The sequence below is a fragment of the Phalacrocorax carbo genome, chromosome 5 (assembly GCF_963921805.1).
Source record: "Phalacrocorax carbo chromosome 5, bPhaCar2.1, whole genome shotgun sequence".
Taxonomy (NCBI): domain Eukaryota; kingdom Metazoa; phylum Chordata; class Aves; order Suliformes; family Phalacrocoracidae; genus Phalacrocorax; species Phalacrocorax carbo.
In genome coordinates, this window is record NC_087517.1 from 69,717,869 (window position 1) to 69,745,022 (window position 27,154).

The window sequence follows — 27,154 nt, forward strand, 5'->3', positions numbered from 1 at the left end:
TTAAATGTTAAATGATGTTAATGTGATATAAGTAATTAACAAATGGTAACTAATAAATAATACTAATAGTAGATAGTAAATAAACTGCAGATGGTGAATAATATACTGTAGATGGTAGGTAATAAACAGCAAATAGTAAATTAGTGAATAAATAGTAAACAAATGGTAAACAATAAATAACAATCAATAAGTAACAAATAAATAGCAAATAACAAATAAAACAGATAAAGCTATAAATAAATAATAAATATAATTGTTGTTATTATTATTAATGTCATTAATAACGTTGACAGCTGCTGCCTGGGGAAGGTCCCTCCTGCCGAGCTGGGCGGGCGCTGGGCAGGGGCGTGCACGAGGCCGGGGGACGTGGCTCCTGACGGCAGGCCCTGACCCCGGCGGCCCTGGCGCACCCAAGGACAGCCGGTGCAGTGACCACGACGGTTATTGGACGGAGCACCCATGTATTTCACCTTGTGGCAGCCACTTAGGCATCAACATCTCTGATTCTTCACCGGGGTGGAAGTTAATAACTCCCACTGGTGACAGCGGTGCTGGGGACAAGGGTGACAAGTTCCCTCATGCCGTTGTCCCTAAAGGCATGTTTTGGCATCGTTTTAAATGTTCACGTTTCTTCTCTCTGTGGTAAAAAATGGGGAGAAAGGGGCAATATTAGGAAAGAATGAGCCCCTCTCATAAACACTTGGGTTTTGCCTGGCTGCTGTCACAGGGAACTGATGCGTTTCTTATGGGCTGGGTTTCACCGGACAGCACGGGCTATCGCCTCCATCGTCTCCTCTGCGCATGGCCCTTTCCTTCCCAGGACCACCATGGAAAAGACTTGATCAGCTTCTCCCTGGAAGACTCCCTGGTTTGTTTTGTATCACTATGATTCCAGGAAAAAAAGAAAAAAAAAACCCAAACAAATAAATAAAAAAAGCAGAAAGCAGAGTTGGAAGCAGACTTTTACCATCTCTGCCATATCGAGGGCCAGCTGGACGGAACGCCAAACCACAGGAACATATGTGTGAACTGAGCTTAATTAATTGGCATTCCTCCGCCTTCAGCTCACGCTGCGCCGCTGGGGAGGGCTTGAGCAAAGTCACTCATTTCCCAACAGAAACGTCTTCTTACCACCCACCCAGCAAACAAAGACAACCCATACAATTATAAGAAATCACAACAAAATTATAAACAATTCTGACAGGGCAGTAACAAAAATATATGACTGATAACAAAGGAAAATCCTTTCACCCAGGATTATTTAAACAGCCTAAGAAAAATTCAAGTATGTCAGTGATGAACTTTCAAGTGTCCCAGTGAATAAGGACGCTGCCAAAGCTTGCAATAATTATTGCTGCCATCTCCAGCTCTCCCTGTCTTTGCCCCAAATGTCCTTCCAACCGCAAGTCCTTTGGGCCGTCTTGCTCCAAATTCCCCCGAGCACACTCCCAGCATCTGCTCTGGCCGCGGAGGAGTGGGCTGGGTGTCCTGGCGCAGCATCCTTCGGGAAGCCCCCACCCGCAGGAGAAATGTGCTGGGCTGGCTGGGAACAGTCACCCACCGCAGGACCACGGGCAGTACACCCTGCCAGCTCCGAACCAGCGCTGCTGCGGGGCTTCAGCCACTGCAAAAATCAACCCAAAGGTAGTCTTTCATGCTAAAACCATGTTAGGATTAGCTAAAAATGTCCTGCCACGGTGATAACAGGCTGGGTTAAATGCCGAGCAGCTGGATTGCAGCTCCGCCTCCCTGTTGCGCCCAAACCTTCTGTCCAGTCAGATTTCCATGAGCCAGAAGAAGAGCATGACCCTGTACTTGCTTAATCCATCTTTAGCCAGCATGAATCGGTGCAGGTCTGCAGACTGGTACCTACCGGCTTTTGCAGTTGCAGGGTATGCTTTACCGTCGTCCATCCTCCCCCTCGCAGAAGGCAGAGCCCGCAGGCACCGGAGCTGTGCCCAGCCCTGGGTGAGACCCATCGCAGCATCCATAGCCATGAATGACACGCCAGCATCCCAACAGCTCTCACTTCCCAGGCATTTTTCTCACTGAAACTTGTCCAAACAGGGTTCTGCTTTTGTTTTGGCTTTCCACAGGGTATAAATCTTGCAGGGGTGACCATGTGAACCCTCTGCCCTGAGGAGCCCCCAGTGCTGGGAGTCGTGGAAGCAGCTGGGGAGATGTGAGCTGTGCCCGCACTCGGGGGCTGAGGAATCCCTGGTGTGCTGCGCTCCTGAAGCCCGTTTGCAGAGATGTAGCATGAACCGATTTCGCCAAAGGCTGACCGAGGGGTGATGCTGCCTCATTAAGGTGTGTTTTCTTAGGATAACAACAGTCGTGTGGAGAAAAACTCGACTTCAGCTGTAAAATCTTACCAATCAGTGTTAGTGAGCCATCTCTGCCCCTGCAAACGCTGCCGCCTGCGCTCATGGGAGAGAAGCTGCCTACTGATATGAGAGCAATAAGGAGGATGACTCCGCCCCTGAGTTTTATTACTAGTAATACTTTGTAGTTCGCACGCATGGTACAGACTTGATGGTGAAGAAACAGCACAGGGCCTTAAGCTTTTGAACAGGGAGAAAAGACAAACCCAAAGCCACTACGTCCCGAGGGAAGGGAGCCGTTCCCTCGAGCTCCGAGGATGTAACACTGGCAATCAAGAAGTGACTTGAATGGCACAAAATGGGAGGATTTGTTGTTTTATGTACAGGATTGTTCCCTGAGGTGTATGAGCATGTTAAACGCAGTCACAGGTTATGATATGCAGATGTAATGTTGCTGTCTTTTCGAAACTTTGTAAAAGGCTAGTTACAGTACGTGCTCTTCTGCGCCAGGCTGCCTTCGTGACAAGAAGTTTATGACAAGGAGAATTCCCCTTTCTGAAAGAAGTGGCTGTGAGGACGGGACAGAGCCCCATGACCTCTCGCCGGAGCTGTCCCGCCTTCAGATGAATCACCCGTCCCACCACCAGCAGCAACAGAGCAGATAGTGGCACTGATAGCGCCGTTTCTGTGGAAAAGGTTACGTGAGTAACATGCTTATTTACTTTTCTCTATACCAAAAAAATCCCGAGCCCCCCCCCTTGTTGTGGTTGAGCCCCAGTCAGCAGCTCAGCCCCACAGGCCGCTCGCTCGCTCCCCCCAGGTCAGATGGGGGAGAGAAACGGAAGAGTGAAAATGAGAAAACTCATGGGTTGAGATAAAGACAGTTTAATAAATAAAGCAAAAGCCACAAGCAAAACCAACCAAGGAGTACATTCACTGCTTCCCATGGGCAGGCGGGGGCTCAGCCATCCCCAGGAGAGCAGGGCTCCGTCACGCCTAACAGTGACTTGGGAAGGCAAACGCCATCGCTCCCAGCGTCCCCCCCTTCCTCCTCCTCCCCCCAGCTCTATGTGCTGAGCATGACCCCACGTGGTGTGGGAAATCCCTGGGGTCAGCTGGGGTCACTGTCCCGGCCGTGTCCCACCCCGCTGCTCAGGCACTCAGCAGAGCATGGGGAGCTGAAAGAGCCCATCCTTTTGCAGCGTAAGCACTGCTTGGCGAAAGCCACACCACCTCCACATTAAAAAAACTGTTTACAGAACAAATCTAAAACACAGCCCCGTACAGGCTACTATGAAGAAAACTCTCTGCCAGCTTAAACCAGGACACCTTGGCAAAGCCGCAGGGAGGCGAGTGATGCCCCACGGAGCCCATGGTGACCCACAGACGTGGCACCCTGCCCCTGGAAGGGGGTGGCTGGGCTGGGGACCACGGACTCCCCCTCCCCTTGCTGCTCCACCATCCTGGCCGGCTGAAGAAGGAGGAATGCTCCAGCCTGCCGAAGCCAGGGGAGAGGAAGCATTCCAGAAGGAAAAGAAGACTCCTTTACACTTGGACCTGGCTTACAAAATAAAAAAAAACCCAACTATTTGGGGGATGTTGGCTGTGACACTAATGAAACAGGCCGGGGGCACTGCCGTACCCCTGGTCCCATCCTGCCTCACTGGCTGTGCCGGCGCAGTCCCAGCTGCGGGCAGTTGGCATCATTTTTTCTCCGGGGAGCACAAACGGGGTGTGCGTCTCCCCCGCCTCCCCCCGCACCCCCCAGGCGGCAGCAGGACCCAGCCGAAGGCAGTAAGCGCAGGGACCGAGGCAGCTCGGGCTGCACCGTGCTGTTTATTGTCACCAGGCAGCGGGGAGGTACAGGAACCGGGGACCGGCGGGAGGCGAGGGCGGCGGGGCCTGGGCACAGCCTGCCGAGGGGCAGCGGTCCCCCCGCCGGCATTGCAGGGGGCGGGAGGGGAGCAGAGCTCGGAGGAGCTGCGCGGGCTGGGCTGCGGGATGGGGAGAGGGGCTTAGGCCACCAAATGCTGTTACCTCCCTTCCGTACATGGAATCAGAGAATCATAGAATCGTTAAGGTTGGAAAAGGCCCTTAAGATCATCGAGTCCAACCGCTAACCCAGCACTGCCAAAAAGCCGACAGCGTGTGAGATGGGACCGGGGTCCTCTGGGGCACGATCCCCTCGGGGGAGCAGTGCCCTCGGGGCTGGGCTGGGCGGGCGGGGCGGAGGGGAGCCGTGCTCCAACACGCTCCTCGCAGGGCAGCCCTCCCCACCCCAACCTTGGCCGTGCCCCTGCTCTCCTCTTCTGCAGGTGGCAGAGTTGCACCGCGAGAGGGTGACGTCGGGGGAAAGACTGCAAACATTTATTGATCCGGTTACCCAAGGAAACCCTCAGCCCCATGCCAGGGGCGTTAAGCAGAGCGGCGGGAAGGCTTCAAGAGGCCGGGGCCAGCGTTTCCATCACAGTATCATTGCTGCATGCTGCGTTGTATTCTGGCTCCTCAAAGACCCTCCTGAAGGCGACCCGGAGGGACGCCAAGGAGCAGTGCCTCCGGCAGCTCCCAACCAAAAAGTAGATGAAGGGCTTGATGCTGCTGTTGATGCAGGCGAGCAGGAAAATTATCTGGGATGGCATGGCGGTGAGGTAGCTGACCTGCTTCAGGAAATGCCAGATGCTGAGGGGAAGAGCAAAGAGGAGGAAGAACAGGACGATGAGGAAGATAACGATGTAGAGCCTCTTGTATTGGCGCCGCTGGGAGCCACACAGGACCTTAATGAAGAGGACTGTGCTGGAAATGACCATGAGTGGTGCAAAGATAAGGAAGTTGAGGACGTACATGGAGATGAGAGCCTTCTGGCAGTGCTCGTGCTCATGCAACAGGCACAGAGTAGTCACTGTAGCAATGACAGTGATGGAGAGGGCCCAGAGCAGGGCACACACCATGACCGACAAGTGCTGGGGGCGGCAGATGCTGGAGCAGAGGACGGACAAACACCTCTCGATGCTGATGGCCGTCAGGAGGTATAGGCCCATGTTGTAGGAGAAGAGTGAGGACAGGAGAAGCAACCTCTGGTACTTCAGGACATCAGGGGAGCAGAAGACGTTCTCCACGATGTAGAGGAGTGCCGAGGTGGCCATGAAGAGGAGGAAGGTGAAGTCAGCGACGGCCAGGTTAAGGATGTAGACGGTGATGGGATTCCTGCGGATGCGCAAGCCGAGGAGCCATCTCTGCCCCTGCAAACACTGCTGCCTGCGCTCATGGGAGAGAAGCTGCCTACTGATATGAGAACAAAGGGTGTTGCAGGGGACCTTGTCAAAGGCCCTACAGAAGACCAAATAGATGACATCCATAGCTCTTCCCTTGTCCACTGCTGCAATCACTCCATCACAGAAAGCCACCAGGTTGGTCAGGCAGGACTTGCCCTTGGTGGAGCTGTGCTGGCTGCTTCGAATCACCTCCCTGACCTCCATCTGCCTTAGCACGGCTTCTAGTGTACTAGTCAAGGGCTCTTCAGCTCCCCAGGCTCTGCCGGGGGCACAAGAAGCCGGAGGGGAGGGGGCACAGCCAGGAGAGCGGATCCAAACTGGCCAAAGGGATATTCCATATCATGTGATGTTACACCCAGTATGTTAACGGGGAGGAGCTGGCCGGGGGAGGCAGCTATTGTGGCTCGGGGACTGGCAGTGTTGGTTGGCAGGTGGTGAGCAGTTGTATCACTTCTTGCGTGGATTTTTTTCCCTCCTGCTGAGGGTACATCTCTCCCTCTCTGTCATTATTTTCTTTTTCATTATATTACTATTATTATTATTGTTGTTATTACTCTTTTATTTTATTTATTAAACTGTTCTTACCTCAACTCACGAGTTTTCTTACTTCGGACCTTCCAATTCTCTCTCCCATCCCACAGGGGTGGGGGGAGTGAGTGAGTGGTTGCGTGGCGTTTAGTTGCTGGCTGGGGATAAACCACAACACCCAGGTCCTCCTTTCTACCCTTTTTAAAGATGGGCAGAATGTTGCCCTTCCTCCAGTCCCAGGGACTTCACCTGACTGTTCACCTGACTGCTGTGACTGCTCCATTATCACGGAGAGTGGCTGGGCGACCGCATCAGCCAATTCCCTCCAGACTCTGGGATGCATCTCATCACGTCCCATAGACTTCTGTGTGTCCAGGTTCCTCAGAGGTTTGTGACAAGGAGGTTTATGACAAGGAGAATTCCCCTTTCCAAAAGAAGTGGCCGTGAGGATGGTGCAGAGCCCCGTGACCTCTCGCCAGAGCTGTCCCACCTTCAGACGGATCATCCCTCCCACCGCCAGCAGCCACGGTGCAGGTAGTGGGGCTGAGAGGGCCGACAAGCGAAGAGACTCAGCGAAAAGCAAAAGGCAGAACACAGACTCCTACCATCCCCAGACCAGTGTCTCCATCTGCTTCACTGAACTGCATCAGAAAAAAATGGTCACTTCATGAACTCCGTGTACTGATCTGAAGAGAGAGTGATGTTCTCAGCTGCCCTCCACATGTGTAAGCAGGGAATTCCCAGTCTCTCCGGCCAGCTGTGATATGTTTATCTATATTTCCCAACTGAGTGGCTGGAGGGAGGTGGACGGAAGCACTGCTGAGCTGAAAGTGGGGTTGAGGGCAGCTCGGTTGCAGCCAGCCTGCCGAGGTAATTAGCAGCCCAGAACAGAGGGCTTCCTCCTCTCTCCTGGAGGTCGGTATTGTGAAGTACTCCAGGGCAACTCACCATGACTCAGAGTGCTATATTTAGCCTTAAAAACAAAAGAAACAAACAGATAAAACCCTGAGAAAAGAACCTTGAAGCCAGCACACAATAATCTCTTTGGGAACAAATACGTAACTTCTAAGAAACCAGATAGACATGCACACAACAATTTGTAAGACAGCTGGAGCAGTTCATTTCTGGATGCTTCAGACACCTGAAGAAAAAGTGGGAGGTTTCATTCACAAATCCTCTGGGCGCTGCTGATGCACGGTGCTACAGACACACACGCGTCTGTCCCTGCTCCCAGACTGTCCCCGTCCATCCCACCCCGAGTCCAAAGCCCAGGAGTGCTGCAGTGAAGGTGCTTATACCCTTCTGACTCCGCAAACTGGAAAGCAGCCCCGTCAAAGGCTAACGGGGGCGGCTGCGGGGACCGTGGTGGTTTTGCCTGCCTTCTGGGACCTGGGATGCGGCTCAGGAATTTAGCTGGGGGATGCAGGAGGAAAAAGGAGCGGGGAGAATGCCGCAGCTCCCGCCAGCATCCCCAGGGCTCGGGGCTCAGCGATGGGCTCTGTCCGTGCAGCTGCGTCCAGCTTCTCTCTCAAAACGCAGGTGACAGGGTCAGCTTTCGGAATACAGCCCTGCTGAAGGAAGGGGCTTTGATATGAAACCCTTGGAAACAACTCTGTCCTTACCAAAAGTGCTGAAACTGGTATTGTTAGTAGGATAAATCTGGTGTCTTTGAGAGCCAATTTTAAGCATTCGCAGTATGTTTTAGAGCACCCAAAAGCTACTGCAGCAAAGAACCAGGCAGGCAGCTGGCAGGGAAGCCAAAAGTGCCTCCCAACTGCAAGGGCACCGTGGCATGGGAGAGGCAGGGCACTCCTTGGGGTGGCGGATCCCTCCAGAGAAGCTCTTCCACAGCCGAGACAATCACTTTATGATCCAGTGTTGTCGTTTTAATCATCACGGCAAGGATGTTAATTGTGCAAAACATCTTGGCTGCACCTTTAAGCCATGGACCTGCCCCGGGGACCGTGTGGCCTGACCAGGTGTGGGGGGCGAGTGCTTCCAAGGACATGCTCTCCTCAGCCCTGAGCGGGACCCGTGAGCAACAGGAGGGTTTAACAACATCCAGGCCGAGCTCAGGAGGTGCAGCCCCAGGCTGTGTGGGCTACCAAAGGCATGAGGTCATGTAAAAACAACCACAAGTGCTCCCAAGGCTGAGGAGGACGATGTGCTGCTCATGAAGATATGGAAGGGCTGCAGCTCACTGTAAGAGCCAACTGGGAGGGGGAGCACAGCACCCCAAAAGCTCCTCTCCAATAGATTTCATTGCATTGCTAAGGATAATCAGCAACTATTAATCTGGGCTATAAGTTCTAGTATTGTTGTAACCTGGCTGAAAAGCGCTGGTTGTTGTCTTTCAACCAGCCTGTCAGAGCCCGCAGTAGACTAACAAGAAATGCTAATTCTTAGCTCCAGTTGGAAGGTGTGCTCCCCTGGGCCCAGGGAGGTTTTGGCAACCATCGCCATACTCCTCCCAGAATGGGAGTCACTTCTGAGAAGCACCCAGCTTCTGCCAGCACTGCCAGTATTGCCAGCACCGCCGGCATCACCAACACCACCAGCACCGTCAGCATCGCCAATACCACCACCACCAGCAGCACCTCCAGCGCTGCATTCTGCTGCTGGTGGGGCGATGTCCCCCGGGGATGCTGAGGTCCAGGGAGCCCTGCCACAGGCAGGGGAGAAACAAAGAATGGCAGAAACGTGCCAGGAGAGGGAAGGCAGTCAGTGAGCAGGTCGTTGTCCAGGGAGGAGTGTTTCTAATTAGGAGAGCGTGAGGATCCATCCATAAAATTCTGCTTGCAGAGCTTCTGGCAAAAGCCACTTCCTTTATGGCAAAAAAAAAAAAAACAACAGCATAAATAAAAGCAGGGAAGAAAGCTCTGACGTAGACGCAGTTACAAAACCATTCCCGACTCCCCCACGACCCCACTGCGGCCGGGGGAGCGGCGCGCGCTGCCGAGGGGCACACCGGGGACAGGGCACGGAGAGCAGCCCGCGGGACGAGAGGGGACTTCCTGGTGACCAGGGGACTTTCTTCTTCCTGCAACTGTCCTGGGAGGGTCCATTTCAGGATACGGATCTGAAGGGAACGTGAGATGCCAAGATATTGATACTGATCTGCCCAAGCCCAGCTGGAAAGACAGCCCTTGCCTGCTGCTTCACCAAAGCTAACAGTTAAGAGCAATGTTTTCCTTCATCGCTACCCCACCTTCCTTTCCTCCAGCATCCACTGCCAGCAGCTACGTCCCTCCCACCCTCTCCCGATGACCGGCAGCACCCTCCCCAGGTCCTCTCCCCACTGCCCTGCGCTTGCCTTACGCATCTCCTGGTGACCCTCCCCCTCCCTCCCTTCCGTCTCCGTCTCCCACCACATGATGCCCATCACTCCCCTCCCCAGCACATCCCGCTTGCCCTCCACAGATGCCTTCCCGGCACAAGGAGCTGGCAAGGGGCTGCGTGCCTCAGCCCCAGCTTCTCCAAGCCGCTAACTCCCTGTCCGCTCTGACCACAGCCAGGAACCACGTCCCACCACCTGCCCAGCGTCCAGCCATGGAGCTGAACCTCATGTCCCCACCTCCTACAACACCCACGCCAACCCCCTACGGAGACGACCTGTGCGGGATAGACGTCACCGACGTGGCCGTAGACAGTGTCACGCTGATCATCTGCCTCTGTGGGCTGCTGGGGAACGGCGCCGTCCTCTGGCTCCTTGGCTTCCGCATCCACAGGAATCCCATCACCATCTACATCCTTAACCTGGCCGTCGCTGACTTCACCTTCCTCCTCTTCATGGCCACCTCGGCACTTCTCTACATCGTGGAGAACGTCTTCTGCTCCCCTGATGTCCTGAAGTACCAGAGGTTGCTTCTCCTGTCCTCACTCTTCTCCTACAACATGGGCCTATACCTCCTGACGGCCATCAGCATCGAGAGGTGTTTGTCCGTCCTCTGCTCCAGCATCTGCCGCCCCCAGTACTTGTCGGTCATGGTGTGTGCCCTGCTCTGGGCCCTCTCCATCACTGTCATTGCTACAGTGACTACTCTGTGCCTGTTCCATGAGCACGAGCACTGCCAGAAGGCTCTCATCTCCATGTACGTCCTCAACTTCCTTATCTTTGCACCACCCATGGTCATTTCCAGCACAATCCTCTTCATTAAGGTCCTGTGTGGCTCCCAGCGGCGCCAATACAAGAGGCTCTACATCGTTATCTTCCTCATCGTCCTGTTTTTCCTCCTCTTTGCTCTTCCCCTCAGCATCTGGTATTTCCTGAAGCAGGTCAGCTACCTCACCGCCATGCCATCCCAGATATTTTACCTGCTCGCCTGCATCAACAGCAGCATCAAGCCCTTCATCTACTTTTTGGTTGGGAGCTGCCGGAGGCACTGCTCCTTGGTGTCCCTCCGGGTCGCCTTCAGGAGGGTCTTTGAGGAGCCAGAATACAACGCAGCATGCAGCAATGATACTGTGATGGAAACGCTGGCCCCGGCCTCTTGAAGCCTTCCCGCCGCTCTGCTTAACACCCCTGGCATGGGGCTGAGGGTTTCCTTGGGTAACCGGATCAATAAATGTTTGCAGTCTTTCCCCCGACGTCACCCTCTCGCGGTGCAACTCTGCCACCTGCAGAAGAGGAGAGCAGGGGCACGGCCAAGGTTGGGGTGGGGAGGGCTGCCCTGCGAGGAGCGTGTTGGAGCACGGCTCCCCTCCGCCCCGCCCGCCCAGCCCAGCCCCGAGGGCACTGCTCCCCCGAGGGGATCGTGCCCCAGAGGACCCCGGTCCCATCTCACACGCTGTCGGCTTTTTGGCAGTGCTGGGTTAGCGGTTGGACTCGATGATCTTAAGGGCCTTTTCCAACCTTAACGATTCTATGATTCTCTGATTCCATGTACGGAAGGGAGGTAACAGCATTTGGTGGCCTAAGCCCCTCTCCCCATCCCGCAGCCCAGCCCGCGCAGCTCCTCCGAGCTCTGCTCCCCTCCCGCCCCCTGCAATGCCGGCGGGGGGACCGCTGCCCCTCGGCAGGCTGTGCCCAGGCCCCGCCGCCCTCGCCTCCCGCCGGTCCCCGGTTCCTGTACCTCCCCGCTGCCTGGTGACAATAAACAGCACGGTGCAGCCCGAGCTGCCTCGGTCCCTGCGCTTACTGCCTTCGGCTGGGTCCTGCTGCCGCCTGGGGGGTGCGGGGGGAGGCGGGGGAGACGCACACGCCGTTTGTGCTCCCCGGAGAAAAAATGATGCCAACTGCCCGCAGCTGGGACTGCGCCGGCACAGCCAGTGAGGCAGGATGGGACCAGGGGTACGGCAGTGCCCCCGGCCTGTTTCATTAGTGTCACGGCCAACATCCCCCAAATAGTTGGGGGTTTTTTTATTTTGTAAGCCAGGTCCAAGTGTAAAGGAGTCTTCTTTTCCTTCTGGAATGCTTCCTCTCCCCCGGCTTCGGCAGGCTGGAGCATTCCTCCTTCTTCAGCCGGCCAGGATGGTGCAGCAGCAAGGGGAGGGGGAGTCCGTGGTCCCCAGCCCAGCCACCCCCTTCCAGGGGCAGGGTGCCACGTCTGTGGGTCACCACGGGCTCCGTGGGGCATCACTCGCCTCCCTGCGGCTCTGCCAAGGTCTCAGCCAGTCGCGAAGCCTCCCGTCACAGCAGTGGGGAGAGCTGCGGGTGTGCACAGCGATCGTGCTGGAGCCAGCAGCGGTGTCACAGACGGCTCCAGACCAAACGCCATCGTGCCGGGCCTCAGTTTTTCCCAGCGCCGTTGCAGAGGCAGAAGGAAGGAACACTGTGCATCCTCGGGCTGCCCGGGGACACGCCAGGCTTCCCGGTGCAGCCTTCTCCTGCACCACCCCGCTGGCATGTCTGGGGCTGGCATGTGCAGACCCCCACCACGTCCCACACCCTCCATTCAGTCCCACCATGTCCTGCACTCTTTCCCACCAACCCCACCCCTCGTCCCATTCCAAACCCACCACATCCCACACCTCCCACGCTTCCCACACCAACTCTACTACCTCCCACATCCCTGTGCAGCCCCACCGCTTCCCACCCCACCCCCGGCTGGCCCACCATGTCCTGCCTCCTTCCCACCAACCCCACCATGCTTCCCACACCTCCCACACCAACCCCACCAGCTCCCACACCAATCCCACACCTCCCACATCAACCCCACCACATCCCACCCACCCTTGCAGCCCCATCGCTTCCCACCCACCCCCGGCCAGCCCCATGCCTGAGGCTCCGATGCCTCCCTATGGGCTGCTCCCCCTATAAGGTTTTTTGGGGGGTGTTTCTCGGTGCCCCGGCCCCCCGCAACCCCCACCCCCCTCCGCGAGCGGCCGGAGAGGAACGAGAGGCGGCGGATGGAGCCAGCATCGTTTATTGGGGCGGGAGGAGGGGGCCGGGGCCGGGAGGGCAGCGCAGCCCCGCGGCAGGAGCAGAGGCTTTGCCGGGGCTTCCCGCAGGCGATGCCCGAACCGGGGCAGGGGGAGCGGGGCCGGCTGGGACCGTTTGCCGGAGCCCCCGCACCGAGCCCCGCAGAGCCCCTTCCCCTGGGGCAGGAGGGGCGGGCGGGGCGGGCGGGCCCCGGGGAGGGGGTTTCTGGAGGTCTCCCATCTCCTCTTCCCTCGCTGGAGGGCAGCAAAGCCCAGCGCTCCGAGCTCGGAGCCGGGGAGAGGCCGCCCGGGCGGGCGCCCTGCGGGAGAGAGCGGGACGGGGTGCGGGCGGGGCTGGGCTGGGCTGCGCTGGACTGGGGTGGGATGGGATGGGGATGAGACGGGGATGGGGATAGGGATGGAACAGGGATGGGATGGGATGAGACGGGGTGGGGATGGGACAGGGATGGGGATGGGATGAGGATGAGACAGGGGTGGGGATGGGACAGGGATGGGGATGGGATGAGGATGAGACAGGGGTGGGGATGGGATTCATCCCAGAACACAGCCACAGGTCATCCTGCAGGCCCAGCTAGGGGTAAGGGTGGGCAGCTGAGCATGAAGCCAGGGTGGGCAGCACGGCCAGTGTGACCAAAGTGGCCTCTTAGCTGGAGATCGTGGTGACCCCCGTCTCTTCAAAGACCCTCCTGAAGGCGACCTGGAGGGACACCAAGGAGCAGTGCCTCCGGCAGCTCCCAACCAAAAAGTAGATGAAGGGGTTGATGCTGCTGTTGATGCAGGCGAGCAGGTAAAATATCTGGGATGGCATGGTGGTGTTGTTGTAGTTGACCTGCTTCAGGAAATGCCAGATGCTGAGGGGAACCCCAAACATGAGAAAGAAGAGGACGGTGAGGAAGATAACGATGTAGAGCCTCAATGGTTGACGTTGCTGGGAGCCACACAGGACCTTAATGAAAAGGATCACATTGGAAATGACCATGGGTGGTGCAAAGATAAGGAAGTTGAGGACGTACATGGAGATGAGAGCCTTCTGGCAGTGCTCGTGCTCATGCAACAGGCACAGAGTAGTCACTGTAGCAATGACAGTGATGGAGAGGGCCCAGAGCAGGGCACACACCATGACCGACAAGTGCTGGGGGCGGCGGCAGCGGTACCAGAGCGGACAGAGGACGGACAAACACCTCTCGATGCTGATGGCCGTCAGGAGGTATAGGCCCATGTTGTAGGAGAAGAGTGAGGACAGGAGAAGCAACCTCTGGTACTTCAGGACATCAGGGGAGCAGAAGACATCCTCCACGATGTAGAGGAGTGCCGAGGCAGCTAAGAAGAGGATGAAGGTGAAGTCAGCGACGGCCAGGTTAAGGATGTAGACGGTGATGGGATTCCTGCGGATGCGGAAGCCGAGGAGCCAGAGGACGGCGCCGTTCCCCAGCAGCCCACAGAGGCAGATGATCAGCGTGACACTGTCTATGGCCACGTAGGTGACGTCTATCCTGCACGGGTCGTCTCCACCGGTCTGTCGCACAGGTGATGTGGGAGGTGGGGACGTGTGGTTCAGCTCCATGGCTGGAGGTGGGTTGTGGTCCCCAGATGCAGTTCGAGCAGACGGGGAGTTAGTGGGACCCCAAAGGATGTGTCAGGGAGAGGGGTCCTGGTGATGGGGCACAGTAGGGCTGGGGACAGGGGGGTGATTGGAGGGCTGGGGGTGCAGCTGCCTCCCCAGTGATGGGCTTGGGGGTGCGTGCAGAGGAGAGGTTGGAGAGGCTCCAGGCACACCGAGGAAGGATGTCCGTGGGAGCGGTGAGAGGGGCTGCAGGGAGCTCAGGGGAGACGCGAGCAGCTCCCTGGACTGGGGTCCGGTCCCGATCTCCTACCTTTCCAAGCAGTGGCCTGGGGCTGACGTGCCCACACGTCCAAGTTGGGCGCACTCCCTCCCTCCGGCTCTCCTTGCCACGATTTTCTCAAATATGGACAACTGGAGTCTCTGTGTCCTCAGAAGACCCAAGCAGCCCGTTCATCCTCCAAATAAAGCTGCTTTTTGGGGCGTTTCTGCAAGATCACGGGTCAGGTGATAAGAGCACTGGGCAGTTTCAAAGACACAGGCTGCACCACTCAGCCTCTTTTCCTGTCAAATTTCCGTAGGTCTTGCGGGAAAGGAAATGTTTTGTCCGCGAGAATACCCCAGAGGATGAATACTGCAGCAGCTACATCTTGCTATGAAAGAATCTTGGTGCTTTTAGGATTCAACCTGATATCTCATTAGACTGGTAATTACCACCTTCCTAATTGTTTTATTTTGCTTCATTCTCCCACCCCCACCCTGCCCAGTTGCTGGCATCCTTCTGAGATTTTTCATTACTGCTCCAGCCTCCTGGCATGTGAATCGTCGCTGTCTCTCCTCCATCTTTGTCGTGCATCAGGCCTGGGTGGGAATTTGGTGTTCGTGTTCGAGCCTTCATTTCAGACTTGCCCCGGCTGGTCTGGGGGCTGCAGTGCCCTCCCGGTCGGGCTGGTACCCACTGAGGGAGCTGGAGGGGCTGGTGGCAGGAGAGCAGGGGATGAGCAAAGCCATAGGGGTGGGGAAAACAGCAGGGAACGGCACACATCATCCCCCCCTGACCCACCCCGTGCGCCCAAAGTGCCCCTTCACCCCCACCAGAGCCCCAGGGTGGCAGAGGAGGGCACCGACCAGAGGAGAGAGGGTCTTGGGGACCTCCAAGCTGGGATGTGGGGGACACGGCCTCTCCTTCCTCCCCAGAGCAGTACTGGCTGCCCTCCTCATCCCATCCAGCCACTGGGCTCCCATGTGCTGGTGGGGGGACACAGCCGGATGGCAGGCAAAGCACACCCCCAGTGCCGGGTGCCCTCTGCTCCTCCAGCAAGGGCAGAAAGCTGCTTCTTTGGCTCGTTAAACTGGCTAATTGCTACCTAGGACTGCTAAAACCCCTGCCTGGCTCACCTGGGCGGCTGGTGCACCCACGGCAGGGCTGGGGAAGCTGGTGGGAGGGGGTACCCCCTCACGGGGCTCCCTGAGCCCCAGCCACCACCTAGAAGCACCCCATGTCCCAGATCCCTATGTCTGAGCATCCTCTCAGCTCCCACCTCCGAGGGCGGAGTCATGGGGGTCCCCTTCCCAGGGAAGGTTGGCAAGGATCGCTGTGGGCAATACGGGGTGGTCATTGCGGGGTCCACACACGGCACCATCTGGGCCCCCCAGGAACAGCACTGAGTTGGCGTGTCCCCGAGCAACACCAGGCATTGCAGCCCATCACCAGGAAAAGATCGTGGGTCGGAGGCTGCCCATGCCAGCCGGGTCCGGCTGGGCCGGGTGCCAGGGCTAGGACTTCCCGGCAGGGCATGGCTGGGCACGGCACGGCAGGGCTGGGCACGGCACATCACCTGGTGTGACGGAAGGGGTGGCACTGGCGGGGGGGCCGGAGCTGTGAGTCACCCCTATACCTCCCTCCGCCCTGGACTTTGTCTCCCGTGGCAATAAAACCCGGGGTTCCAGGGGGGGCTGGGGTGTTGGGGAGGGCCCCCACTCACAGCAGGCACTCAGCAGTCGGGGGGCACACACGTGTGTTTGCACACACAAGCATGGGAGCGTGCAGGTGTGTGCAGGAGGGAGCTGGGTGCGTGCAAGAGGGAGCTGTGCAACCGTGCGTGTGTGCATGTGTGCGAGAGAAGCTGCATGGATGTGTGCAAGGAGCCGGGCGTGCGAGCAGGTGCGTGTGTGCTAAGGAGCTGCACGTCTGGGATGGAGGCGTCTGCGTGTGTGTGTGTGCAACAGGCAGCTGTGCATGCATGCGGGCAGGCGTGAGGGGAGCGTTGCACACGCAGGCGGGGAGGCAGAGGCGAGCGGTGCGTGCCACGCGTGCAACAGGGTCCCGGGCACACGCAGGGAGCGACCCCCACGCGTGTGCAAGGCGCTGTGTGCGTGTAGGGGCACCCATACGTGCGTGGGCAGGAGGGACCCTGCCCACCTGCCAGCGGTGTGTCAGCCCCGGCCGCCACCACCGGCATGACCCCAGCCCTGCACGGTGCCACGGGCGGGCCCGGCAGGCGGGTGGTGGCCGCACCCTGGGTCGGGCGGGTGCCTCCTGCCACCCTGTCCCCATCCTCATCCTCGCCGAGGCTGGGCAGGCTCCGTGGCCCCACCGGCTGCCCCCATGCAGCAGGAGCAGGGGGCACGGGGCCCCGGCACCCCCGAGGCCGAGGTCAAGGCTGTCGTCGTGGGGGACGGGGCCTGCGGGAAGACGTCTCTGCTGGTGGCCTTTGCCAGGGGGGACTTCCCCAAGGTACCAACCTCCCTGTCCCCTGGGACCTCTCAGCCCCGGTGGGACCCGGTGGCGTGGGTGGGGTCCCCACACAGACCTGCTGCGGCCGGGGGAGGCTCCCGGGGAGCGGCAGCGCAAGTGATGGGCGTCGGATGCGGGACGGGACGGGCACGGTGGCGGCAGCGGGGCTGTTTGCAGCAGGACGTGGGGCTGGGGGGGCTGGGGCTGGGGGTGGCCCAGCCTGGGGCTGACAGGGGTGCGGCATGGCCCCCCTTGGAGGGCGAACAGGCACCTCTGCCTCACCGGGGGGGTCACGGGATGGGGAGCGGGGTCTGTCCCGCAGCAAGAGCACATACAGGACCCGGGGAGTGTGGGGAGGGGGGGCAGCACAGAGACACCCCAGCATCTCTCTCCCGGGCCCCCCAGGTCCCACCGGGGCTTCCCACCTGCCTGAGGCTCAGTGCTGCTTGGGGCTGGGAGGGACAAGGACCGTCCCCACCCCAACCACCCTGCAGGAGGCACGACCACCTCCTGCCCCCCCATTTCCCTCTCCCGACCCTGGGTACCTCCTTCGCACCCATCCCAGCGGGGGTCCCAAGGGCCAGAGGGACGTGTGTTATGCCCCCCCCCCCTTTTCCCCTGCCAGGTCTACGTCCCCACCGTGTTTGAGAAGTACACGGCCTCCCTCCAGGTTGGCGACAAGCCCGTGAAGATCCACCTCTGGGACACAGCAGGTGGGGCAGGAGGGGACGGGGCAGGCAATCTTGTGTCGTCCTCCCCCAACCCGTGGGTTTCGGGGTGTCACACATGCATGTGTCATGCCTTGGAGGGGTGTCCCCACACACTGACCGTGGGAGATGGGGGGGTGGGGGGGTGAACCCGTAGCTGGTGCCTGAGGATGTCACTCTCAGCAGTGCTGCCTTTCTGTCCCCAGAGCCCCACATTGCCCCCAGGCTGGAGGGGCAGACGTCCCCCCAGGCTGGGGGGGGACCCAGCCCAGTAGGGAACTGGTGCATAACGGTCTGCTTCTCCGCCCGGCAGGACAGGAAGACTATGACAGGCTTCGCCCGCTGTCCTACTCAGATGCCAACGTTGTCCTCATCTGCTTTGACGTCACCAACCCCAACAGCTACGACAACATCCTAATAAAGGTAACGCAGCGCCCAGGGGGGCTGCCCCTGCCCCACACGTCCTCCCTGGGGGATGGGAGCTGCTGCCCGTCCCGTGTCCCCGTCCCCCGGGTGACACGTGTGTGTCGTGTCCCCCCCCTCCCGGGCAGTGGTACCCGGAGGTGAACCACTTCTGCAAGGGCGTCCCGGTGCTGCTGGTGGGCTGCAAAACCGACCTGCGGCAGGACATGGCGGTGCTGCACAAGCTGCGGGAGGGACACATGGAACCCATCTCCCACCAGCAGGCAAGTGCCACCCCGCCACCGATGGGCCAGGGATGCCCCCCAGTATGGGGCGGTTGGGGTGCCGGGGCCCATGGCGAGGGGGGGACCTGACCCCACGGGTCCCCGCAGGGAGAGGCCATGGCCCGGCAGATCCACGCCGTGTCCTACTCGGAGTGCTCGGCCAGGTACCAGGAGAACATCGGGGACATCTTCGTGGAGGCCTGCGGTGCCGCCCTCAGCGCCGCTCGCCAAAGCCGGCGCAGGAGGGGACCCAGGAGGGGCTGCGTGCTCTGCTGAGCCCCCCACCCCCGCCGTAGCTCCTGGGACCTGCCGCTGGCCCCCCAACGCCGGCTCGGGACGGCGCCTCGGCTCCCCACCCCCGCCACCAGACCTCCGCCGCCACGCTCCGGTCGCCCCCCCCCCCGCAAGCCGGCCCTGTGGGGCTGGTGCTGCCGTGGGGTGCCAGCGGGACGGCACCCCACACCCGGCACGAAGAAACCGGTGCCGCCACGGAACCCAGCGTCCGAGCGTCCTCCGCCGGCCTGCCCGCACCGAGCCCCGCGGGCTGGGGGGCTCCGGAGAACTGATTTTGGGGGGCGGCAGAGGGGGTTCCCCTTCCCGCTGGCAGGCCAGCGACGGAGGGGGGACGCGGGGTGATTTCGGTGTGGTGCTGCCATTAAAGTTCAACCCTCGTCAGCGCAGCGCGGTCCCTGCGGGCGAGGGCACCGGGCGGCCTCTGGGCACCGGCCCCCTCCCACCTTCCAGCTGCGGCACACGTATGCACGTGTGTCGGGGTGCGTGTGCGTGTGCTGCATGGTATAACGCACGTGTGTGCATGCTACAGGTATATAGGTGTGCCCGTGTGCTGCACGCATATAGGTTTGTGTGCGCGTGCTGCATGTATATAGGTGTGTATGTGTGCGTGCTGCATATGTATACATGTATACGCGCCTGTGCTACATGTACATAGGTGTGCCTCTGCTTGTGCGGCATGTATGTACGCGTGTGTGTGCGCGCTTCATGTATGTGGCTGTGCCGTCACGTGTGCTGCATGTATATGTGTATGCGCATGCTGCACGCATGCACGTGCGTATCTGCATGGGCTGCACGTATGTACACATGTACGTGTGCCCACACTTATGTACGTGCTGCACGCACGCAGGTGTGCCTGTGCGCGCGTACGGGCCGTGCACACGCACCCCTGCCCACGCGTCCGCACTCACGCACACGCCCGTGCATGTTTACGTACGCAGGTGTCGGCGCGGGCGTGCCCACGCGTGTACAGCCGCGCGCCCACCCGTGCGCACGCACGGAGGCGCGCTCCCCTGCACGTGCCCCACGCCTGCAGGGGTCCGCGCGCGCCCGCCCGGCCGCAGGCCCGCCCGGGCGCGAGCGCGGGGCCGAATCCCGCGCGGACGCTGCCGCCGTCACGCGTGTGCGGGCGGCACGCGCCGCCCCACCCGCCGCGGCCCGTGAAGGGGGCTCCCCCTCCCCGCGAGCATGCGTGGGTGGGCGGGGCCAAGCGGGGAGGGAGGGCGGGGCTAGCCCGGGGGCGGGGCCCACCCCCAGGCCGCGCGTGCGCGCTCGCTCCCGCTCCGGCGGGGCGGGGCCGCTGAGGTGCGTGCGCGCTCCCGCGCGGTGCCCCGGCGCCGAGGCAGGCCGGGCGGGGGGGGAGGCGGGGGGGAGCGAGGCGCATGCGCACGGCGGGCGGCGGGGGAGGCGGCGGGGGGGGTCAGGGGAGGTTGCGGGCGGCGCAGGCGCAGTGCGGCGGCCGAGTCAGTGTGTATGTGAGACTCTGACGGGTTCAAAATGGCGGCGGCGGCTCCTGTGTGAGGAGGGGAACCGCGTCCCGGCCGGGGGGCGGCGGGTCGGCGGCGGCGGGGCACGGCGCAGCACTGCCCGGCGGGGGGGGGCGGCGGGCGGCGAGGCCGGCGGCGGCCCGGCACCCGGCGGCGGGGGGGGGGGTGGGGGGGTGGGGGTGCGGCGGCGGCGGAGGGGGGACGCGGCGCCGGGCGGACGCGGCGCCGGGCCGGGGGAGCGGGGCCCGCGGGAGCGGGCAGCGGCCCGGGGCCGCCGGCGGGACTGTCAGCACCCGCTGGGGGCGGCGGGGGCGGCGCGGGGCCGGGGGGGACGCGGAGCGGCGGGCCCGGCCCGGGCCCGGGGCGCGATCGTTGCCTGACCCGGGGGTTCCTCCTCCGTCTCTTCTGTTTCTCCCCGTCTCGGCGCTAGAAGAGGACAAAGGCGCAGGAGGGACCTGGTGAGCCACTCGCTGGGGGCGGCGGGGCGAGGGAGGGGGTGTCCCGGCTCCGGCCCGCAGCCCCCGGCCGACCCCTAAGTTTCCCCGAGTCCTCGGAGCGGCGGCGGGGCCGGTGCCCCGGGCCGGGCGGGGGCGGGCGGGTCTCCCCGTTCCTCACGGCCCCCGGGAGGCCGGGCCGGGAAGTTGGTGGGCAGGGGTCGGCGGGGCGGGAGGGTGCCGGCTGACAGCTCCCCTGGGACTGCCGTCCTCGGCGCTGTCCCGGGGCTTCACCCACCGCCGCTTTGTTCTGCCGGACCGCCCGGCCGTGCCGGAGCTGCCTCCCTCCCCGGGGACCCGGGACGGGGGGCGGGGGGGGGTGAGGGAGGCGGCGGGGCCGGCCCGGGACGGGCCTCCACGGCGGGGCCGGGATGGGGCCGGGGGCTGGGCGAGCCGCGCCGGGCTGGGGGTTTGCACGGCGCTGTGGCAGCGGGTGTTGCGAGCGGGCTGGCTTGGCTGGTGTGTTGTCCGGTTGTTTTATCAACAGAGTTTAGAGAGTGTAGTGAAACTACCCGGGGCTCACTTAGCCGAGGTGGGAAGCCCGGTCCCGAGCGGTAACGGGGAGCGGGGAGGTGCTGGCGGGACTTGAAATGCTCCGCTGTCAAACTGTGCTCGGAGGGTCAGGGAAGAGCAGGATGAAACAAGTTCTCTCCACGCTATGGTAGCGGTTCTGTAACACTACACGGGGTGGCGGATTCCTTCCCCCGAAGGTCTGGCATAGGCACAGTCATGGGGCTTAAGAGCTGCAATATACCTAGGCTTTGGTTTCGTTCGGTTCCTTTAAAAAAAAAAAAAGTTCAGGTGCCATCTGACGCCTTGGGAGGTTTTCCCATGTTATTATGTGGTGTCACGAGGTGGCGGATTTTGAGATCTGAGCATGTAGGTCTTCTGAAGACAGGAGTTAGTCCCCTACCTGCAGCTGTGCTGAAGCGCTGTCCATAGGGGAGATCCCGTATGCCGTCCCTGTTCGTGGGAGATATCCTGTACCTGTGTAGCTTCTCCCAAGCGCCGTGGTACAGGGTATCCAGAGGACGGCAATCGTGGTGTTTGGAGGAGTTGGTTCTCTAATGTATAATCTTGTGCTCTGGGGAAACTAGCCTGCTCCTGACTGTCGTCGAGCCTTTGACAGCAGGTCTCCTGTTCTGTATCCCAGCGTAGGCCAGCTGAGCTGCCGCTTGTGCTGGTGGTAGTACGGAGCAGAGGCCTTTTCCTGATCTGAGACCTGCAGCTCATGTCATGTTACAGAACAGCTGGTAAAGTCATTTACCCTAGGTCATGCCTAAAGTTAGAATGGGAGCATTAAAAGTTGAGGTGGGCTCGTCCGCTGTGTTTGCTTAGTCCTGCACAGGGGTATGGAATCGGCCTCAAAATGAGCAAAGAAATGAGGGATGTAGGCGTCTCATGTCTGTGTGCCCTGCTTCACTATTTCCTTCTGACTTCAAAGGAGGAAGAGGAGGAAGACAGCAGTCCTGGAGTGTCCTTCTCACTCTCCTCAGAAGAGTCGGAAATGGAGCCTGAGGAAGAAAGGATCCGTTACAGCCAAAGACTGGTCAGTATTGGCCCTTAACGATCATATTCTGTTCTTGGTTCCGTTGCAACCGAAGAAAGAAAAGGCTTTTCCTGGCAACAGGTTTAGGCATCCTATAAAAGTGTTGTGGTGGATCACTGCAGCCTGTCCAGAGGTGTTAGCTCAGCTGGCGGTGGGTTAGATGGCTTCATGGGTCCCATTTGTGTCACAGAGTTTGCCCTAATGACGGGTGCTTGGATACTGAACTCTTGTCTGGGAGAGGGGAGGGTCGGGGGCTGCGTCTGGGTAAAATACTTTGCGGAGCTGCTGGATGGAAATATGAAATGAGTGTTGATGTAGCTTGTGGCACAGCAGGTTTTCTCTATGTGATTATAAAAGCCGAGAAAATACTGTGAAAACACAGTGTATTACCATTGCGTCGGCCTGGACTTGATTTGAGCGTGCTGCGAAATCTGAGAAAACCAGCTTCAGCTTCAAGCTCAAATTTACTTGTGCCTGTGCACATATCTTCTCCTGGTGTTTTCTTTCGGAGGGAGCTGTTCCAAAAGTCGGGTCCTAGTTAGGCCCCGTCAGGAGCTCTGGTTTGTCTGATGTTTGCGCTGCTGTTCAGTGGGCTGCGCGAAGCCGCTGCACTGAGAGTTGGGCCATAACTGTGAGCGGTTTGGGAGCAGCTGCTCTGAGAGTCGGAGATGATACTCCCAGGGAAGGAGGGAAGCTGCTGTGTCTCCTGCAGGTCTGCTTCACGTTGTGTTGTGGCAGTTGTAAAACCCCTGGGAAGGGCGAGCGTCAGCGCTGTGATAGCTGAAGCTGTGATGGAGTTCCTCTCTGAGTCACAGCAGTGAAGGTACCCTCGCCTTCAAGGTGCTGTCTGGAAAGGTAAATCCTTATCCTTTAATACTCTGAAATCATTTGGTGTGAGGCAGCATGGTACTCGGCATTAAGCTTTGCCCTCAAGAGCGAGCAGTTCTTGCTGCTGGGTGCCTGGCCGTAGAAGGGGTGCTGCGGGGTTGCAGCCAACATGTGCCTTGTAGGCGGCCTAGGCAAGGAAACCCTCTTGTGAGGGTGGAAACTGTTACTCCAGCACTGGTCCCTGTGGAGCGGAGGATACTGCATAGGCCATGGTTTGTCCAAACACCTGGTTTACTGAAGGTGCGCTCCTTTTCTGGTGTGGCTTGGTGGCTATTGCGTGTTTACTCTTTGCAGAGAGGATTCTTGTACTAGATGATTTGGTGATGTGCATCTAGACTTTTATAGTCAGGCGCCTTAGCCTGCTTTGGGAACCTGAAGTGACTCTGACTTGAAGTGGTTTTTAATCTTCTCTTTTGAGAAGGTGCTTGGGGTAAAAAACACAAAAAACAAACACCCAAACTGTAACACATCTGTGGGCCCTTCAAGCTGGCTTGTTTTCCCCAAGTGCTTTGGTGGATGCTTTAATTTGGCAATGCTGCCAAAAGCAGCAATCTCACCCCCTCCCTTGTCCTGACGTACTTGTTCCCACAACTGTGCAGCACACAGCTCGGGGTGCTGGTTTGACTGGGAAGTGACCATTTCTGTGGCCAGCAGTCAGGCTGGCAGGATAGTGTCTCTTGGAGGCAATGCCAACTTCAGGTTTTGGTTAAACTATGATCGTAGCTACGCTTTGACCGGCTGAAGTAACCCAAAATGGTTGGACAAAGAGAGGGCAGATTAAGGGGACTGGTGGCCAGGAATTTACCAGTTTAAAAATACTTATAATCTCACAAATAAAAATCATGAGGAAGGGTTGCTGTCCTAGTGTAGGTGGCCTGTACTCCCAACAGAATGTGCTAAGCTGGATAAATGGCCGCACGCTGATGGGCTGCGTGCTTAAGGGGCTTGGGAGGGCACATGGGCAGCAAGCAGGGGATGAGGCTCACCTAGGCTGCTGTGGCCCCGTGCATGTTGTCTCTGCTGGCCCGTAGCCGAGAGGAGGAGGAGGCGTGACCCCTGTGTGGTAGGTGATGCTTGGTTCATGCCTCCTGCTTGGCTTTTCCTGGGAACTTCCAGCTTGTTACACACTCTTGCTGTGTCAGTGATGCTCCCTTCTTGAAGGACCTTTGAGAGATTTTTTTTTTTTTGAGACGCATGCTTTGAAATGTGGGGAGCTGTTCTCTTCACTAGTGTTTCTGGCCCTTGCAGAACAAGGTATCGTGGGTGAATTATCCAGGAAAGCAAAAGTGCTGAATATTACTTATTTGAATATCCTACTCCTACATATGCCTTGGTCTTGGGAGTTGGTTTTAATATGTGCACATTAAAAGTTCTAGGTAGGAAAATGGGTAGTTGGTAGTACAGTATGTTTCTGCTGCTGTAAGCTCTGTTTCTTCTGTGTGACTGGGTATCAGTGTGGGTGATAGCAAGAGTAAATATATTTAAAACAAAAAACCCAAATATGATAGTATTCTTATGAGCCTGAGCCAAACAACCTTGGCCAGAATAGTTCATAGTGATGAAAGAGTTGAATTAATTGCATGGGCGAGTAGCGTGGTTTGAAGGTACCACGGATACGAACAACCAGGTACCAGTGGCCTAAGATGGCGAAAGAAGCTTGCTATCTGGTGTGTCCAGGTAATCACCCCAACCTTTGGTTTCCACCAGGGTGTGGAAGAAGTCTTGAGTGTTTTCTGTGACTTTTAGTGAGCAATACTGTTACCTTCCTCTGATTCCACAAAAATTAGATCTATGTATATTTTATGAACGGGTTTGTCAGTCTTGGTGAAAGATGGGGGTTTTGAGGAGAAATTCACCTCTGCTTCAGGCACAGTCACACTCCTACAAGGATTCTCTGCCATGTCACCCATCCCTGTGTAGTATAATGACGCTTACGTTAGGTGGGTCACACTGCTCTAACTGTCTTGTTTCCTAGTTCGGGCTCTACGTCCACGACTCCCAAGATTATAAAGGCCTGGGTGAGGTGGTCTGGACTCAGGGGTATCGTTGGGAGGATCTGAAACAATTAAACTGTGGAAGATGATGTGCCCTGGTGAGCTCTGGGAGGCTGACGCAGGTAGGGGAAGGCAGCCTGTGGACGATGCTGTGTGAGCGGGGAGAGCGCGCACAGCAGCGGGTTCAGGGATATCTGTGCTCCTCACCCAGAGATCCAGCTGGGCCTCCCTGCACTGGCAGTAGCAGAGGACAGGACTTGTCAGGCGCTGCGGAGTGGTTTTCTACTAAGCCTGCATATATGTGTCTGCTCCTCATCTCTATAATGAGGCAGTACTTTGGGGATTGGTTTTGAGGTGCCAGCTTTATAAGCTGTAGATGCATGTTTTGCAGGCCCTTAATCGAGGAGCTGAAATGCTCTATTGTATCCTGCGGCCTAAGTGACAGAGTCCAGCCCTGGCACTAACAATGTGATGGTCCCACTCTGAGACTCAGGAGTCTTCCTGCTGACTGTCGCTGGGTGGTCTCACCCAGCCTGTGTCACACCGAGCTGTTCAGCTCCCAACAAAGAGGCCAAGGGCATGCTGGCGCCTGGAGCTGGAGCCTGGACTTCGTGAAGGCAGGGACAGCAACACAAGCAGCTCTGGCTAGGGACTAACAGCTCTGGAGAAAAAGAAGTTCAGCCGGTCTGGTGCTGTGGTGCTCAGGTACTCTGCCTGGTTCAGGCTGTCCGGACAGTTTCCTCACAGAGTGCATTGCCGTGCACCACCTTGGCACTCACCAGGTTCTCCATGAGGTGATCTGAGACTGAGGAGAAACTGTTGCACGTATGTAACTTCATTTTTTGGTGAGGCTAGATCTGTGTTAGGTCATCGAGGGTGAGGAGGGGCAGCAGGAAAGGAATCTCCTGGTGGTGCTTGGGAGCTGTTCAGTCAACTGACCAGTACATCTCTGGAAACAGCTGCCAGAGGGGCTGTTTGACCCAACGCTTTTTAAAGAAGTGCTTGCCGTGCTTGAGGTGAGACGTGCCTGCCTCGCTGCCGCAGCAATGATTGTGTGCGTGGTGCTCCGCTGAGGAGGGGTTTCTCTCTTACTCCAGCCTTCACCACCCACAAAGCCACTTCACCCATCCACATCTGTGTGAATCTGTGGAGCTGCCGAAGGGTTCTTCAGTGGGAAGCAGGGCTGGTGTCTGCCCGCCCTTCTGCAGCGGAGCCACTGAGTGTTCCTGGGTGCTAGAAGTGTGAGGAAATCTCTCGCCTTTTGTCTGCTCCAGGGCTAATTCTGCCAGGCCTTTACTGTGAGCTAAGACTAGCAAGGCTCCATGAATTATGAGTTGGGATTAGCGCATCACTGAAGCAGTGCCGTACCCTTTCAGTGACAGTATTCAGGGTGAGGAGCAAAGGGCAGCAGCGTTGGATCGCTTCAGGACGGCTTTGGGGGAGCACAGCGGGAGGGTGCCATTACCCCAGTGACAAATCCTACCCGGCGTGGTCTCTCTGCTGCTGTCAAGTCAGCAGTCTATATCTCAGGGTGTGGTTCCAAGTTAGGATTGCTGGTGTGGCAGAGCTGGTTTAAGAAGTTCTCGCCCTCCCTCTGTTAGCGTCTCAGAAGCTGATGCGCCTGAGCTGAATGCTGCTTCGGGGTCTTGTGGATCATGCCCTAGATGAAAGCTGGCAGGGGAGGGCATCTAATCCAAATTGTTGTCTGCGCTGGGCTAGCGAGCTGGCTGCCCCGCCAGCAAATCTGACAAGACCGGAGAGGTGTCAGTCTGAGATGAGGAGACAGGGTGGGGTAAGAACCTCTTAAACTGGCTCTGCTGCTGGAGAGAGCCTGCGGTTGAGCTGCACCCTCCCTCGGGGCTGCGGGGGCTCTCCGGGGCTCAGGCGCGGCTCCTGCTGAAGGTGTTGCGGTGCCTGGGCCCTGAGTGACCGTCCCTGGCTGGGTACAGTGGCACCCTTGGTTTGGCTGTTGGAGATTATTGTGATGCCTATGGAGGGAAATGGGCCTGTGGAGGAGGCGGGAGACCCAGCTGCCGATAAGTGCTCTGGGTGCTCAAGCATATGGGAGATGAGGGGGGAGACAAGTTGTGAAATGCTGTCTCTCCCATCGCTTGGGGCAGTCTGTGTCCTGCCTTAGCACTGCCCTGCCCTCTGGTCAGATCCTTACATGAAATTTGAGAGGAGGCCTCTGCCTGTCCCTACCAGCCAAAAACTGAGGCCTCTCCTGTAAACAGCAGTTAGTAAACCTGTCCTTA

At 58.6% G+C, this 27,154-nt stretch overlaps 5 protein-coding genes across 7 annotated transcripts in view; 3 read left to right on the forward strand and 2 right to left on the reverse strand.

The window, feature by feature from the left end:
• Nucleotides 1–1,795: 1,795 nt before the first annotated feature.
• On the forward strand, nucleotides 1,796–11,486 carry LOC135313529 (mas-related G-protein coupled receptor member H-like). Of its 3 annotated transcripts, none has more exons than XM_064452935.1 (3): nucleotides 1,796–3,025; nucleotides 6,359–9,297; nucleotides 9,636–11,486. In XM_064452935.1, exon 3 carries the CDS (start codon nucleotides 9,674–9,676, stop codon nucleotides 10,616–10,618), a length of 945 nt encoding a protein of 314 aa, XP_064309005.1. In that variant the 5' UTR covers nucleotides 1,796–3,025; nucleotides 6,359–9,297; nucleotides 9,636–9,673; the 3' UTR covers nucleotides 10,619–11,486. The 3 variants fall into 3 exon arrangements, with proteins under 3 accessions (XP_064309005.1, XP_064309004.1, XP_064309003.1); XM_064452934.1 differs by having other exon boundaries at nucleotides 1,796–2,310; nucleotides 2,835–3,025; nucleotides 6,359–11,486; XM_064452933.1 differs by having other exon boundaries at nucleotides 6,501–11,486.
• Nucleotides 4,251–6,309, reverse strand: LOC135313530 (mas-related G-protein coupled receptor member H-like). The gene has a single exon (XM_064452936.1). It carries the CDS (start codon nucleotides 5,798–5,800, stop codon nucleotides 4,763–4,765), a length of 1,038 nt encoding a protein of 345 aa, XP_064309006.1. The 5' UTR covers nucleotides 5,801–6,309; the 3' UTR covers nucleotides 4,251–4,762.
• Nucleotides 11,487–12,483: 997 nt separating the features above from the next.
• Nucleotides 12,484–20,754, reverse strand: LOC104050662 (mas-related G-protein coupled receptor member H-like). Its single transcript, XM_064452938.1, has 2 exons — nucleotides 20,356–20,754; nucleotides 12,484–15,042 (listed from the first exon to the last, which is right to left on the reverse strand). Exon 2 carries the CDS (start codon nucleotides 14,067–14,069, stop codon nucleotides 13,149–13,151), a length of 921 nt encoding a protein of 306 aa, XP_064309008.1. The 5' UTR covers nucleotides 14,070–15,042; nucleotides 20,356–20,754; the 3' UTR covers nucleotides 12,484–13,148.
• On the forward strand, nucleotides 16,437–18,784 carry RHOD (ras homolog family member D). The gene is made up of 5 exons (XM_064452939.1): nucleotides 16,437–16,803; nucleotides 17,429–17,516; nucleotides 17,824–17,933; nucleotides 18,062–18,200; nucleotides 18,309–18,784. Exons 1-5 carry the CDS (start codon nucleotides 16,675–16,677, stop codon nucleotides 18,470–18,472), a joined length of 630 nt encoding a protein of 209 aa, XP_064309009.1. The 5' UTR covers nucleotides 16,437–16,674; the 3' UTR covers nucleotides 18,473–18,784.
• The window catches only part of KDM2A (lysine demethylase 2A), a 51,287-nt gene continuing 44,033 nt past the window's right edge, over nucleotides 19,901–27,154 (forward strand). Inside the window, exons 1-3 of the mRNA XM_064452937.1 lie at nucleotides 19,901–20,004; nucleotides 20,405–20,432; nucleotides 21,913–22,017. Of these exons, the coding sequence (XP_064309007.1) occupies nucleotides 19,985–20,004; nucleotides 20,405–20,432; nucleotides 21,913–22,017 (153 nt within the window). The 5' untranslated portion in view covers nucleotides 19,901–19,984. The remainder of the gene's footprint in view (nucleotides 20,005–20,404; nucleotides 20,433–21,912; nucleotides 22,018–27,154) is intronic.

Bases quoted from the DNA above. Each gene is read 5' to 3' on its own strand.
- LOC135313530 (XM_064452936.1), bottom strand. From the start codon at position 5,800: ATGGAGGTCAGGGAGGTGATTCGAAGCAGCCAGCACAGCTCCACCAAG.
- LOC135313529 (XM_064452933.1), top strand. From the start codon at position 9,545: ATGCCTTCCCGGCACAAGGAGCTGGCAAGGGGCTGCGTGCCTCAGCCC.
- LOC104050662 (XM_064452938.1), bottom strand. From the start codon at position 14,069: ATGGAGCTGAACCACACGTCCCCACCTCCCACATCACCTGTGCGACAG.
- RHOD (XM_064452939.1), top strand. From the start codon at position 16,675: ATGCAGCAGGAGCAGGGGGCACGGGGCCCCGGCACCCCCGAGGCCGAG. The intron at 17,517-17,823 runs GTGGGGCAGGAG...TCCGCCCGGCAG, and splicing joins CCACCTCTGGGACACAGCAG to GACAGGAAGACTATGACAGG. The intron at 17,934-18,061 runs GTAACGCAGCGC...CCTCCCGGGCAG, and splicing joins ACGACAACATCCTAATAAAG to TGGTACCCGGAGGTGAACCA.